The sequence below is a fragment of the Lathyrus oleraceus genome, chromosome 1 (genome assembly GCF_024323335.1).
Source record: "Lathyrus oleraceus cultivar Zhongwan6 chromosome 1, CAAS_Psat_ZW6_1.0, whole genome shotgun sequence".
Classification (NCBI taxonomy): domain Eukaryota; kingdom Viridiplantae; phylum Streptophyta; class Magnoliopsida; order Fabales; family Fabaceae; genus Lathyrus; species Lathyrus oleraceus.
The window spans coordinates 138,832,894-138,849,008 of record NC_066579.1 but is presented as its reverse complement, the minus strand read 5'-3'; the positions used below and the strand labels follow the sequence as shown (position 1 = coordinate 138,849,008).

Sequence of the window (16,115 nt, the reverse complement as noted above, 5' to 3'; positions counted from 1 at the left end):
CAAGCTCTAACCTTCACCCTTCACATCCTTGTCTTTGACCTCCCACTTTAAGGTACTCCCATCCAACTCAAACTTTTTTCTTCAAGCATTTGCATTTTATTTGTTAAGATAAGAGATAACCTATTATCATAGAGAGCGATTTGGAAAGTAACATTTCTTCTTCTTCAAAAAGGGGAATGGAGTCTGAATCACATGCCATTTTCTCTGTTAGTGGGGATGTTAAATCGAAGATCGTTTCTCTGGTTGATGATTCGAAAATAGAGGGAGTGTTTGGAGATTCTCTTTCAGGAGAAGCTCCTTCCACGGATCCTTCAGAGGCTCTATTTTTTAGAGAAAGTTGGTGGGGTTGAGAGTTGTGTTGAGAAATTATTGCCTCCCCCTGTCTTGGCTGAGGCGAAAATAGAAGTTATCCGTCAAATAAGGGAATGTGTTGGTAGCTTTGTCTGGATGTATAGGCGAATGAATGGTCGTGAGCCCAACGATATTGTGTCTTGGATTATTCCCAGTGATAACTTTAAAGCTGATAAACTATCCCAAAGGGGACTTTGGTTAATTGAGCCGAATAATTCCAATAGATACCACTGGGTGGCTGCTGAAATGGTAGGGACTCATTCCACTATAAATACTATCGAGGCTAAAACCAATGATGACTTTATGATCTGAAGATCCTCAAATTCGTTGGTTTTCCCCATAGGCATGGTAGAGAGGATATGCAACTCTTTTAAGGGTTGTTCGGTTCCTTTGTATGAAAGCCTCTTTACTAGTTTAGGGGTACGTATGCCCTTTTCTGATTTCAAGGTAGCTATGATAAACCGTTTCAGGGTTTCCCCCTTGCAACTCCACCTGGAAGCTTGGGCTTATATGAAGGTGTTCCATCTCTCCGCTGAGTGTAAATCTTGGAAACCTTCTGGAGCTCTTTTTATCTCTTTTAGGTGGCTAGCACCTCTCATGATGATGTCGGGATTAGGTTTTGGTCTTCCTTTACCCCAGGTGCCTTGGTTTGAGTCTTTTGCCATCAATTGTGGTAACTTTCTTGAGAGTTTCATATTGGTTAAACCTATTACTTTTGAGGCTCACTTTTCCCTCTACTCGTCTTTGGCCCTGATGGGGTATGCTTGTTCCTACAAGAGTGGTTTCTTGAGGTAATGGTCTCGAGCTCATTTTCTTCGGCCTATTTCTTTTAACCGCACCTGGTTGATTCCTCTTCTCTTCGAGGAGGTGGAAATGAAGGAGGGTCTGTATGCTTGATATAAAGGATGGTTTTGAAGAAGGATTTAGTCCTGGCATAATACCCCTTTCTCAACGAAAGAAGAAGCGAATTGACACTTATACGATTCTCAATGCACCCAGTCATGTAGATATGCAAAAACTCTTTAGTTAGGATGTGGACCTGGGGTACATTTTTGACAATTGTCATTCGTATAATGTAGATACTATGGATCAATTGTAGAAGTTTCTCGTGCTTACCAAGGATTAGGGTCTTACGACCAACTCATCGGGTTGAGTGATGGCGACTTATGTTGCTCAGTGGTCTAGTCATTAGCTAAAGTCACTTCCCAAATAGTAGTTGTGACTACCACCTTGGGTATAACTCCGAAGGTGGAACATTTTTCCTTGGATGGCTAAACTCCCTGCCTGTGAGATTTCACCATCTCCTTCTTCTATCAAGAGGAATCAAGGTGATTTCTTGTCTACTCTTGTTGAAGAGGGTATTTTCAAACATGCTTATTTATCGGAGGATCCGACTTCCTAACATTGTTCCATCTCAGTTACCTTGAACCCTTAAGGAACTTGCTTCTGTTATGGCCACTAAGGACCTAGCTTTCGTTTGAAACTTATATGCGGCTGACAGGTGAGGTCCTTTTGAAGATGCTTCTCGTACCCTGTTCCTGGCTAGGTCCTTGGTTTCTATGGTAGTTGCGGGCTAGGATGATGTATTAGGATTTGGTGACTTTGTCAGGGAGGGAGATGAATTGAAGGAGAAGTGTAAGACTCTTAAGCATGAGAATTCCACAGGTGAGAAGGAATTGCCTGAGTTATAGACAAAGGGTGAGGCTTATTGATTCTCTACGGGAGAAGGTGGATCAACATGGCTCTCCTTCGACTTTGACTACTCAAATAGCAAATTTTAAGGCTTATCTTGCCAAGGGAGAGGAACGTTGGAAACAATTCTTCCGAAGCTACGGTGAAGGCGTGCCATGAGTTCGAAGCAGATCGAACAACTATTCAGCAGAAGAAGGATGACCAGGCCAAAGTTTTGAAAGGCTGATGACAACTCTAGATAGTGTATTTGTATCGTCGAAGTAATAAATAAAATTTGTCTTCATATGGATTGTGAATTTTAACAAGGTAACTATTGTGCAGATTGATATAGTAACAAGGGGGTTTCATAGTCTATTTGATTTGCAAATAAAACGAGAAAATAGACGGAAGAAAATTAAATAATGAGAGGTGATTAGATATTTATTTCAACTCCCTAATTCTACCTGTTGATGAACTAGGCATTTACTGAATTTCTAATATGTTATGTATTACGGCGAATTAAAAAGGCCACTGCATCCAATTCCTTGGTGTACAAGTCATTAAATTACACAATAATTCCCTAATTCCTTAGGCTAATTCAAAGTTATCTTTGGCATTCTTCTTCATTAATTCAAAAGCTACCGCTTCTAATTACCTATTCTTAGTTAATTACAAAGTTGAATAATCTCCATAGATCATATCGTTAGACTAACGGCCAGAAGTCCCTACTCATCTAATATTATTTCATGCATTCGTCAACATATAAAAAACATTAATATCAAGGAAAATTAAATAATAAAAATATCGTGAACGAATTCAATAAATATCAAATAACCATATGATCTAACAAGGTACAAGCTGGTTTGTTTCATTAAACCCCCTATAAGGTACATAGGGAAAATAATGCACCCCTAAAAATATCATGTACTTACAAACATGAGAGATGTAATACTCACCTAATCAAAATTAACAATAAGGTAACTAATTTAAAATAAGGCAAATAAATAAATAACAATAAAGAAAGTGGCGCCGGAGGGCATTCCCTCCGAGATTTTAGTAATTGATCTCCTTGCTAGCTTGAAGGGGAGCCTCATTGACTTTACAAGATTCTTCTGGTGGTTTTATTCTTAAGCCCACCTTCTTGGTGTTCGTGCCTAAAGTGAAAACCTTTTTCAGCTTGAGGCTCTCTACGTAACACTTTCTAGAAATTTCTTGTTCTCCTTGGATAAATCCTACCAACCCGTCATTGACTAGGTATTTCATGCACAAATACAAAAGGGAGAAAGGGATGTCCAATTGATTAAAATATGATTTCCCTATAATCATATTGTAATAAGAGGAGGCATCAATATCCAAATACTTGACCTTAATTTCTTTGGCATGTTCCTGCTCTCCAAAGGTTGTCTTTAGCGTGATGTAACCTTTCACTTGCACCTGCTCCATGGAGAATCCAACTAGAGAGGAATTGAATGGATTTAGGCCATATGGGTCAAGGTGAAGACTCTCAAATGCATCCTAGTATAGGATGTCTGCAGAACTTCCTTGATCTACGAGAACTCTTTTGATCTCCCATTCATCGCATCGCATAGTAATGACCATGAGGTCATCATTATAAGGATGGATGTTAGTCGTGTCCTTCTCCAAGAAGGAAATTTCGGCTTCTAACGTCTTCATCCCCCATTTGTCTTCATTATTAGGGTCTTCTTCTATATTCAGAATTTGGCCAGCATACCTTTTATGGACATAGCTAGTCTCCCCGCCTCCGGTAAATCCTCATACAATAGTGTTGAGCGTGTGGCACACAAATTTGTTATCCTCGCATGTTGATGCTTCTTTTTACTTATTGTTCCTAAGGATATCTACGCCATCTCCCCGCGGGAGCTGAACTTGTATGATCCATGAGAAGATTCACCTTTAACATAATTTTTGAGGTGTTCCTCCTGGATCAACCTCTCCATTTCTTTCTTGAGTTGATAATAGTCTTTGGTGTGGTGCCCCTTCATTCTGTGGAACTTGCACCATATACCTAGTAGGGAATTCTTCACGTCCATTTTATGAGTTAGAGACGTAGGGATGTTGTGTAAGTGAAAGACCTCACGCCAGATCTGCTCATGGTGAGTGTTGAGAGGCGTGAAGCTCTCCACTTCCTTGCATACTCTCTTGAATGCAGTTTTGTCCTTGATGGGAGACATGTAATTGTTCTTCCTATGGTGGTGCGAACCTTCAGTGTTAGGCACACACTCTTTTACATCTCGCGCCTTCTTTTCAGAGGTGGGTTCCTAACCTTTTATGTAACATTCTGCCTTAGTGACTACTTCTTCTAACGAAAGCACTGGCTTCTGGATGAGAAACTCACTAATGTATCCCTCCTTGAGACCATTCTGGAATGCCCACACAAACATTTTTTGGTTTGGGGGGACGGCCCTTATGGCAACTTCATTGAACCAGATGAGATAGTCCCTCAATGGTTCTAAGGGACCCTATCTTATGTTGAACAGGTTAGGGGTGGACATTTTTTGGTGACTGCTGATGAAGAACTGGTGTACGAGTTTCCTCACTAATTCCTAAATTTTCGATGAAATCTCGGGGTAAACACATATATCATTGCAAGGCGGCATCCCTGAAGGTTCCAAACAACAACTTACACTTCAGGGAGTAAGGCGCTTCGATGATGGCCATTTGGGTGTTGATGGAGGCAACATTCTCATAAGGGTGTTTCCTATATTTCGGGGAACGGTGTTTCCTATATTTCATCTGAGAGTGACTAGGGATCCAACACTTTCATCTTCTCTAGGGGACTGGTCTCTTGCTGGCGTTATTGGATATTAAGGATATTATCCTCTAGGGTTTGATTATGAAGACATAGTTCATCCATGGAAGAACACATCTCCTCTATGGCACTGGCATCACTACCTCCCCCAATATATTTTAGCATAGGTGAATGTGCTCTCATGTTCACCATGATTGAGAGTGTCTGGGTAAAGGAGCGGGGGTGACACTTAATATAAAAATTATAGAAGAAGGTGTGACCTAGGTTAGTTTTAATGGGGTCCCATGTTGGGCGCCAATGTACTGGTAAAAAATTACAGGTGTGCATGGTACCCCTACAAGGGTAGGGGATACTCAAAGATCTTAGTAGGTTAATAACAGTTAGGGATTTCCGGTGGTGACGAGAGACCCTGTATAATGGTGTTTATAGTGTTTACGGTGGTATGAGAGAACAACTTCAGTGAGATGAGAGGCTATGTGGTATGATTAATATTGTTTAAGTTATGATATGTCTCATACCCTCAAATGTTCAGATAGTTATAGAGGCTCTGGGGAGTCGTGACATGACTCGTTCTTGTGTTACTAGAGGGGCGATAACAACATTATACATGTCATATATCTTAAAGGTAAAATCCTATGCTTCATATAGATAACGTTTGTATGATATCTCACTAGGCGAGGGCCCTTACGTCACCCTTATTTTGGATTTTTATAAATATAACATTACATCAAGCAAAGCTATTAGTCAAAAATATGGTTATAACCTCTTTAGTGAAATAAGGAGAAATAACATGTATAAAATTAAGTTGTCTGACCTTGAAAAGAGAATGTGAAATACCTTATGTCAATGAACAAAGAGCACTAGTTGTTGCACACATAATTAAAGCATGATAACTAAAGATTAATCTTTAAGTTGAACAAGCTTAAGCTCATAAAAATATTATCTAATATAAAATATCAATCATACACTCTCTGTGACGCAAGTAGAAAATATAAACATGTAAAAAACTCATTTTCATTCCAAAAGTCTTGTTCCTCTTTCTGTCCAATTGAGCTCTTACAGTGTAAATTCCACCAGTCAATGGTAAGAAGTATGGATTTAGCATATGGACATTGATAAAATTCCTCATATACAAAGATGACTCTCATATTATGTGTTCTCAATGTAGTATTTTGCACACAAGTGAAAGTTGAATATAACCTAAAAATTGCAATCATTAGAAATAATCATGGCGGAAAATATGAAAATAAACATTTAAAAAATATATGAAAAATGGTATTTTCCAAGATTTCTCATGTCCTAAAACTCCACAACAAAATAAAATTGTAAAAAGCAAAATTATATTTTTCAAAAAATAGGATCTATGAGAAAGATGTTCCAAAGCACCTTTTAAATATAAGTTATAAATACATTATGTTATATTTTATTTAAAATAGAGTCTTTACTAGATATATACTGAGTATGATTCCATATGAATTTTGAAAAGCCAAAAATCCAACCTTTCATGTTTGCAGAAGATCTTTGATGACATGTTTGCGATTGTGATAAATTTTAAAAAAATGTATTTAGTGGCTCACATATTCATGAATTAAAATGAAAGTTTGTCCAATAGTTAATGCAAACTCAACAAATTTTATAAGTCTCTCCTAAAGGTAACTCAACAAATCGTTATTCACAACTTAACAAACTTCACAAGTCTCTCCTAAAACTGTTCCAAACATAAAAATAGTATCGTGAGTAATTTAAAATAATACAAAGAGAAAAAAGGATATGCACTGACAGTATAAAATAATTTTACACTATCAACGAATCACCACCATGTATTCTGCCAAATCACCCTGATATTTGTAAGTTAGTTATATGATATGATTGATAAATTCTCACTGGATGATAGTGTAAAACTAAGTGCACTACCTTTAATCTCTAATACAAAATAGATGAAACATGCATAACAAATAATGAGAGTAATTAACAAAAACATTTATTTGAAATCGTATAGTTTGCATGAACATAATAATCATGCTAAACACTAGAATTATGAAAAAGCACGAGGAACTTTGGTGGAAAACTTCAACAACATAATATGCTTATAAGGCTTTTCTTTAGTAACAATAGTTGAAGGAAAATTAGGATGGTTAACAGAATCAGGAAAAGCTTGACTCTCCAAACAAAGCGCACTACGTGGCTGATAAACAAATCCACCTTTTCCCTTATCATTCTTCACAAAATTAGCACTATAAAATTGCAAACCAGGAGCATTAGTACTAAGCTTCATAACTCTCCCTGATTTCTTATCCATAACTATAGCTGCAACCTTTAATTTTTTATTTTTCTCTTTCTCTTCATTAATCACATAATTAATGTCATAACCATTTGTTTTTGGTAATTGATTAATTCTTTTACCAACAATCTCTGGCTTTAGGAAATCATAGGGTGTTCCTTTGACGGATGAAAATCTTCCAGTGGGAATTAGATTGTTGTCTATAAGTGTGATTTTTGAACCAAAGATTTGAACCACTTCATCTAAAATATTGCCACTGTTGTGGTTTCCTAGGTTCCAATATGCATGGTTAACTAAATTTACTGGTGTAGGTTTGTTTAGAGCTTTTGCTTTCATGATTATAATTAAGGAGTTTTTTCCTAGAATGTAGGTGACTATTACTTTGAGGTCACCAGGAAATCCTGTACAACAAAGTAAATAATAAATGTTATATTTCAAATTACAAGCATACATATACATATTTCCTATTTAAGTATCAAAGAAGAAAAAATTACTTTAAACAAATATATTACAAAAATCAAATCAAATAAATTCAAATATTTTTAATTAATTCAGTTTAATTCTTCAGGAAATCTTAACCAAACCAACTGGTGATAGTTCTACAAGTATCTCTATATATTTTTAGATATATAAATGCAAACACTTAAGTGTATATATTAGATATTCTTCTTTTCTTGTGATAGTTGGTGTGGGAATTTGTCTGCGCGAGACTTGATAAGAATGTTTCAATTGATATCCTTCTTTTTTTTTGAATAGGTAATCATCGATGATTATATGTGTTTTTTTTCTAGTGGCTTCATCATCCCTAAAGAATTAGGTCACATAGAGGGAAGCGTGAATAGAAAGCATTTAGGGTATCAGTCCATGTATCTGACTTCTTAGGGATCATATCAATTTTATTCTTGAACCTTTTATGGAGGGATCAAGGAATGAGGTATGGCTCCCGACCCAAATGATTGGATCTGTGAGAACTTTGTGTTATGTCGCTTCCCTATGTATGATATAACTTTCAAGGAGTATAGTTTTTTCTCTCCCTTCACACCATTTGAACGTTATTTGTTTTTGAGTCTTAGGTTAACCCCTCGATGGTTTTTCCTCTTTATTGGACTTATATTCAATCTTTCCATAATTTATGTGTTCATCTTCACATAAAACCTCGGGATGAGGTGTTATGTGTTCCATGTTGTTTGGTAATTCACAAAAGTTAATCACGGCTTGGGGAAGTTTGAACCTAATTTGGCTCTTTTTAAACTTCTTCCTCTGCCTGTGGAAGATTTTCGCCGTCGGTTTGTAGTACTTTACCATTTGTCGCGTTCTTCCTATGAGTCAATATATGCCATTTGTGATTCTTGTTGCATGCAACTATTTATTTTTTGGTCCAATGATCACATCTTGTTACTCCCCTTGGAATTTCTTCTTATTCATGAGGGGTTAGACGGTGTCTTATAACTTCTTATAAGAGGGTCGACAATTATCTAGACACTTTTGTTGAACACAATCCCTTACATCTTATTAATTATCTGCACTTTTTTCTGCTTCCAGAGAGAATTATCTACTTTGAGTGTTTTTTATGATAATATGACTTGTCACATTTTCGAGACGAGGATTGGGTCTTCTTGAAAGCACGCTTGAATTAAGGTCTCTTCGATAGCAGAAAATACTCTAACAATTTTCCCTCATGAAGATCAGGTGGTTTGTTTCTTTCCACTACCCACAACCTAGGCCATACTTTGAACCCTACAACCCTACGCCCCCTTATTCGTGAGATGAGGATTTAGTATGTGTTGGAGGAATGTCTCTGAGGAAACTTTGGATAATGATGCTCTTTAACATGCCCAGGTTCGATTTAGGAAGTTGAAGAAGAAATGTGAATAAGAGCTTCAACGCCTTTGCGAAGACAAGAAGAAAGTCATAAAAGAGAATCAGTTAACCGAAGATTATTTTAAAGAGCATATCCAATTTTCATGTGAAGATTGGAATCAATCTGACATTTTTGTGGTCATGTGTCTCGAAGATAAAAAGATAATGGAGTCACAATTTTTGGATTATAAAAGGAGAGTGTTCATGCTTCATTATGAAAATTATATTCTAAAGAGGTGTTCAAGTAAACACCAATTTGAGGGGCCCAAAAAGAAAATGGATTCTTTAGCTTCAGCCAATGTAGAATTGAGGAGGGTCCACTAGGATTTGAATTGGCGGTGGTCAATGCAAGAACACAAAATTTTAAAAAAGCAATAGTCAAAGGCTTTTTGTTTTAAACCCCTTAGTTTCCTTGGTGACTTCTGGCCTTGATCTTAGTGAGAGTGTATGGGAAGGTCAGATTGAATAAGAATGGTATCTTTGTAATTTGTCTTGGGGAAACTTTACTTGTATTTGATTAAGGACTAGTATGGTTATATGTAATTATTTAAGTAATATTGTTTTATTGCATTTTAAGTGTTTTTCATGCATGGTTGTTAAGATCTCTCCTTCAAATGGATTCAAAATATATCCTATTTTTGTAGAGACCATGACTTTAAGGTTTATTTGTATTTTCCTAGCCCCAGCCAATTTTTTTTCATTAGCTTGACTTGAGGGTAGCCCTCATCTTATTGGAAATTTCCCCTTTACTTTTTACACCTCCTTGGTCAAAACTGAAATTTCTTTTTTATCATTAAATGGTCTCATCTCGTAAAAGTTATTCCCTTTTCCCCTCCTATAAGAGTGTGCCCTATTTGGGTTTTACTTGACTAAGAACAATGCTTTTTTTACAATTTCTTATATATGGAGGTTTGTAGTTCAAAGGAATCTTTACCTCTTTGGTCCTTACTCTATTAAAATTGATTCTTATTTATGATTCCTCAAATAGGGATGTTCCCTAGAATAAGAAAACAAACTTCTTAAAGAAGAATGGTTATAACCTTTACCTTTATCTAACTTGACGAGGGCCTGCAAAGGCTATTTTCCTTTTCATTCTTTTTCTACTACGATTCTTGAAGCTTATGATTCTCTTTAGTCGTTATTTTCTCTTTATTGAGGGAATCACATGCTCCTTAGTGGATCTTCAAGGATGCTAAGAAACACAACCTACATGCCTATATATCCACTTATTGTTGCCACAATGCCTTCATCGGTGTGATATTTCATTTCCAAATGAACCATTAAGGAAATGACTCATAAAGAGGCTAATATTGTTCGTTCGATTATACACTTGTAAACTAACTAGAATTCAATCAATAAGAACTGATTTTTCATTATCTTCTAGGCATCTTTCTTTCCCATTGATACCATTATCTCTACATATGCCCACAGTCTAGTGGTCTACCCATTAAATCCATGGTTAAATCCTTAGAGACCATATCCTTTATATGAGATGAGTTTTTTTGGGCATCTGTAGTTTTCTTAAAAATCTAACTTACACTATGTTGCATGAACTTCCTTAATCTATTAAAAATCTTTGTAGATCTAAGGTTTCCATGACAAATTTGATCAAGAAAGGGACATGAGAATTTGTGACTTCATTAACAAGCTCGTCTAAAATGAGATTAGAGGCCTTCCCTTTTTCATTGTTTCTCTTTGTGGCTTCTGGTCCTATAACATAATTTTTATAACTTTCCATTTTATGTAGTTACATGAAGCTTTTTTTGAGTGAGGGAACCCACTGGAAATAACATCACTCTTGTTTAGTGCTTCCAAACCTAGAGAGAGTTGGTTTAGTTGTTCAGTCAAATTATTCTCCTTATGGATTTACTTTCTCCTCATGGGTTGTCGTCCACAGTTTATAGGGACCATCCTCGATGGACATAATAATAAGTAAGTTCTCACATTCCTTGAATGACTCCCTGGCCAAGGTATAGGCAATGAGTAATATATTATCTTCGTCTTCATTTGAGTGTTTTTCTTATTCTTTTTTTTCCACCTGCATTACCTTGCTTCTCATCCCCGGGTTGACATCATCTTCTCCTTTCTGTTTGGACTTATTCTTGTCATGATGATCATATATCTATAGATTTCCTTTTTATTAAGCCTTCTATGGCATCTTTCAAGGAATATGGGAGGTATAATGAAAAAAGGTGTGTGGGAGAGATATGTCGGTGGGTAGATGAGAATCTTATTTGAAATTTGAGGTGGAGGAAACCATTGTTTGTCCGTGGGGATCTAGTAGTCACCAATCTTATTTATGTCGTCTGAGACTTCACTTTTTCCCTAGATAGAGATAAATGGAGTCAGAGTCATACAAGAGATAACATCTTCACGATGGCATATACTTATCAAGCTCAAATGGATATTAATAATTCTTCCATCCTTTCCCATTCGGCTAATAATTTGGCCATTCTCCTTATTTGGGTTATTTAGGCTTCTTCTAAGATGGTGCTTTTTCTTGGAAACTTAGAAAGATAGTTTTCTTTCTAGAGATAACATGTTTAAGCAGAGGGTGATTGTTAGTTCAAATGGAGTCTCATGTCCTTTTTTGTCGGTATTTAATCGAGTTGACTTCCCATTTGTTTGTTACATATGAGATATCTTTGATTGTGTGATATATGATCTTTACGTGGTTGAGGTGACAAGTGGTTCTGCCTAGATATCCTAAGTTTCTTTTTAAGTTTCTGGTTCTTCAACAAATGTGAAAGAAATTGAGGAAAAAAATTTCTAACTTAAAAATTATTTCTTGGTAGATCAACGAGGAACCCTATATTTTACCTTAATTATTAGCATATTGGTAGTTTTGGTTCGGTGTTGAGATTGCTAGTGATTTTAGAGCTTCTCTCAGAAGTCTTTGTTATGTTAATTGTGGTTCTAGTGGTTTGAGCTCTAATAGTTATTGGGTTTTTCTTGTATTTGTGCTGACTTTCTAATTTAATTTTGGTTGTTTCTCTATATTCTTTTTCTGTTTTTTTTTTCTTTTTGAATGGTCAATTTAACACATTTTGTATAATATGTATCTTCTATACTTTGCTTGTATTTATTCCACTCATATTATTAATATATTATTTCGCCATCAAAAATATTATAATCTTATTCTTAGAAATGCACTATAAAAGAAAATATGTTTCTAAAGAAATTATAAAAAAATCTCATTGTTCTTACATGGACAGGCCACATAACGGGCTTGGCCTTATTAAGTGTCAATTTCCTATTTAGTCCCTATTCTAATTTTAGATCATATCAAAATACATATAAGTAATACAAATATCTTTTCCCAACAATGTAAATCTTTTAGATTTTTCACTGAGACAAACATTCAAAAATATATAACTAGTATTTAGAGAATTGAAGACTAATTTGATTTTTTTGATCTCTAACTTTGGGTTATAATTCTATTTTTTCTAATAAACATTGAAGGAATGAACATATATAATGACATTGATTAGTGTTTAATTACCTTCTTCACCATCAAAACTATGGTAACTGAATTTGATCAATGGTCTATCACCTTCCTTTACATACTTTTCCACTTTCCAAAGAACATCACTGAATCCTCTAGTTCCACCTAATAATTGAAATTAACATTTTCCAATTATAGTTTTCATTATAACAAAATGTTATCATGTGTTCAATGATATATGATAATTAAAAATGTGTACCATGAAGAGTATTGTTTCCTTCATTTGCTATTAATTTGTAATGTATTCCATTTAGAGTAAACTGTGCTCCTCCAATTCTGTTGGCAACCCTACCAACTGTAGCTCCAAAGTATGATGTATCATTCTGCAAATTTTTGGGATTGTAATTTGCAATTATTACTTTTACTTTTGTTACATTTATATTTGAGAAAAACCAAGCAGCTATTACAAATTCTTATATAAAATGCATGACATTAATCTCTTATGTGAATCTTTTGAGGCTTTGTTTAAATACTTTACAAGAGATAATTATTTAATATTTATGTAAGAGTATATAATGTAGATTACACAAAAATATGTAAAATAATTAAAAATATATAAATAAAAAAAATAATTAATACACTTTCAAAATTAAAAAGAAATGTTATAAATGTGAATCTCACTAATTAATGGTCAAAACATGAACTTCACTATTTTAATTAAAAATTAGTTTGTTTTCCCTCCTCTATATGCATGACTACTACACAAGTGGGGTCCTTGACTAAATTTTATCACACATAATTCCAAAGAAGAAGATAAGGAAAAAGAGGCCACAATACAAAACGATAATTATTATGATGAAACCAAAGATACAACATTTATAATCTAATAATAAATACAAACCCAAGCTATAACATATTTGTCCAATACAAAACTTTGCCTTCATAGAAGAAAAACATCTTGATTAATAAAATAATTGAAGAAAAACTTAGAAGTTTTATTTTATCCTTGTCTCCAGCTAAATTATCATAAAAGTAAAATAAAATTCAAAATAAACATTTGAAGGAAATATTTTTTAACAAGATACTTACGGTGTATGTCTTGATATTATCATATCCTAGAACAATATCACCTAACTTTCCTGAAACAAATTGAACCATATAGTTAACAAAAGAAATTTAAAAAAAATATTAAATAACATATAAAACAGATAAGTATATTTTTAAAATATTAACATAAAGAAAATGAAAATTTTGAACACTATTAATAAAACAATAAATATATATATATGAATTTACCATTTTTGTCAGGAAGGATTAATGAAACAAGTGTTGCACCCCAATTAGTAACCTTCAAAGTAAGATCACCTTTCTTGAGCACAAACAACTTAATATCATGATCCTTAATGGAGCCATTGACAAATCCAGAAGAAACTAAGAAGAGAAGACATAATAGCATGAATATCTTGATCATTTTCCTACAAAGAAATTATTAGTGGTGTTTAATGGTTTAGAAAATAGAGAGATATATAGCTAGAGAAAATTGAAGTTCGAGGGAAAAAGAAAGAAAAGTCATATATGGTTTGTATTGACTAGCGTTGGATGTGGATCTCTATGACTTATTAGATTTAATATATAGTGTCAAGTTCTTGGTTGTCACATTCATGTGCTCCCAAGTCAATTAATGAATTTAAAAAGAAAAGAAATTTGGGCTAAGATTTTATATATATATATATATATATATATATATATATATATATATATATATATATATATATATATATATATATATATAGGAACATGACAACATGGGAGGAAAGGAATTCATTAAATATAGAAAGAAATATCTCTTTGGCCAAGTTCACAATTTTTTTCATTCTTATGGTTGATATGGTAATTTGATTGATATTGACTAAAACAACATAATGGTTCCCCTCATAACCATATCATTACAATGTGTCTATACAGTAGAAGACTTTGAATTTTGAATTAAAAACTTAGGAGGTTAAAGTGAAGATAAAAGTTTAAGTTGAAAATTTGCAACCAAAGAAAAAGTGAAAAGAAAGTTTATTAACATATAACAAGACTAATAAAACTACATCAACAAACAAACCAAATAAAAAAATTGATAGCAAGGTCCAAGGGAATTAAAAAAAAATCTATTTGGTTTAAGTAATTTTTTAAATGAATTTTTGCAAATTTTATTTCTTCAACCCTTTAGTCATTTAATTTTTTTAAGGGTCCTTGATTCATTAATACTTAGTTCCATTAAGGAGATTGAATATTTAAGTATTTATTGTTATCTATTTGAAATAAATAGTTAGGTTGTCAATTTATTTCTTATTTTATGTTTTTCTAGTCTAATGGTTAATCTTACTTAGTAGGAGTTGTAGAACTATATATCATTTGTGCTTTCATCTTCTTATTCAATGTCTTCCAAACTCACAAATCCTATCTCAAAAGACCTTGATGATTCTATTCAAATCACAAATCAATGTCTTCCAAACTCACAAATCCTATCTCAAAAGATCTTGATGATTCTATTCAAATCACAAATCAATGTCTTAATGAACTCATCAACCACAACCTTAAAAAAGTCGTGAAAATCAACAACCAAACCATCTCTATGGAGTTGGGTCAGCTAAAAAACAACAATCAAAATCTCTTTATGTAGCTAGGTCAGCTAGATAACAGTATTAATGATCACATGGAAGCTAAATTTACAGAGTCATATCTCTCTGACTCAATATTTTACTGTCACAACAACATCTTCATCACATAACAATGTTTATGTAGGTATATCTTCCTCATCATTGACCCCTACTAGCCCAAATAATGTTGCCATAAACACCTTTTTTCTTTATTGCATATACCCTTATCCACTTTCCTTACTCACACAAGGGGGAAAGTATACCCATTGCTCACTTTATCCTTTCCACCACACCCATCCCCAATCACTTTTCTTCAACCCTCACCTACTTTACACTTTACACACTCAGTTTTTACAATTATACCACACACCCGATTTCAATAACATCACTCTCAACAAAACAGCTTATTTCCCTCATTTTTGCAGAATAACAAAAAACCACATCACTCTTTTCAAACCCCAAAAATTGTGGTAGGGATTTTTTATGGAACCGATCATTTATAAATGTTATTTCAGAATAAATTTTTGCTTATGATAAAATTCCTTTAGAAATTTGCTTACACATGGCTACATGTTATATAAAAGAGAATGCTCTTGGATGATGTAAGAGGATGCTTCAAACCCATCAAGTAATTTATTTGAACACTTTTTCAAGGTCCATTGAATTTAGTTTTCTCCCCTCAATCTATGAAAATCACCAAGCTTTATTGTTTAAGCTTTAGACAACTTGGCCATGTTTCAAAATATCAAACTAATTTTAAAAAATTGGACAATAGGGTATTAGAGTTACCACTAGATACAATTCTTAATTGTTTCATATAAGTTTAAAATCAGAAATTTGGAATGATATTAACCTTCACGTCATTACTCTATTTCACAACTGATAGGATTGTCCAAGCTTATTGAAGCCAAATAGAAGGATTCAAAATCTAAACTTAATAGACCCTGAAATCAAAATCCTAGCCCTTCCTACCCCTAGAAATATTATCAAAAACCTATTTATCTATTCCCAAACACCACAATCCCCAACTAGACCTACCACCCCCCAAATACAAGCACAATTCCAAATCATTTGCCTATATGACTGTGG

General features: G+C 34.0%; 1 protein-coding gene across 1 annotated transcript; it reads right to left on the bottom strand.

Moving 5' to 3' along the window:
* Window positions 1–6,751: 6,751 nt before the first annotated feature.
* LOC127122374 (uncharacterized) lies at window positions 6,752–13,987 on the bottom strand. Its single transcript, XM_051052717.1, has 5 exons — window positions 13,675–13,987; window positions 13,468–13,517; window positions 12,638–12,761; window positions 12,436–12,543; window positions 6,752–7,474 (listed from the first exon to the last, which is right to left on the bottom strand). Exons 1-5 carry the CDS (start codon window positions 13,847–13,849, stop codon window positions 6,828–6,830), a joined length of 1,104 nt encoding a protein of 367 aa, XP_050908674.1. The 5' UTR covers window positions 13,850–13,987; the 3' UTR covers window positions 6,752–6,827.
* Window positions 13,988–16,115: the final 2,128 nt, after the last annotated feature.

Coding starts and splice junctions, on each gene's coding strand:
- LOC127122374 (XM_051052717.1), bottom strand. CDS start 13,849: ATGATCAAGATATTCATGCTATTATGTCTTCTCTTCTTAGTTTCTTCT. Junction 12,762..13,467: donor ATAATATCAAGACATACACC/GTAAGTATCTTG, acceptor AAAAATTTGCAG/AATGATACATCATACTTTGG. Junction 12,544..12,637: donor AGGAAACAATACTCTTCATG/GTACACATTTTT, acceptor TTCAATTATTAG/GTGGAACTAGAGGATTCAGT.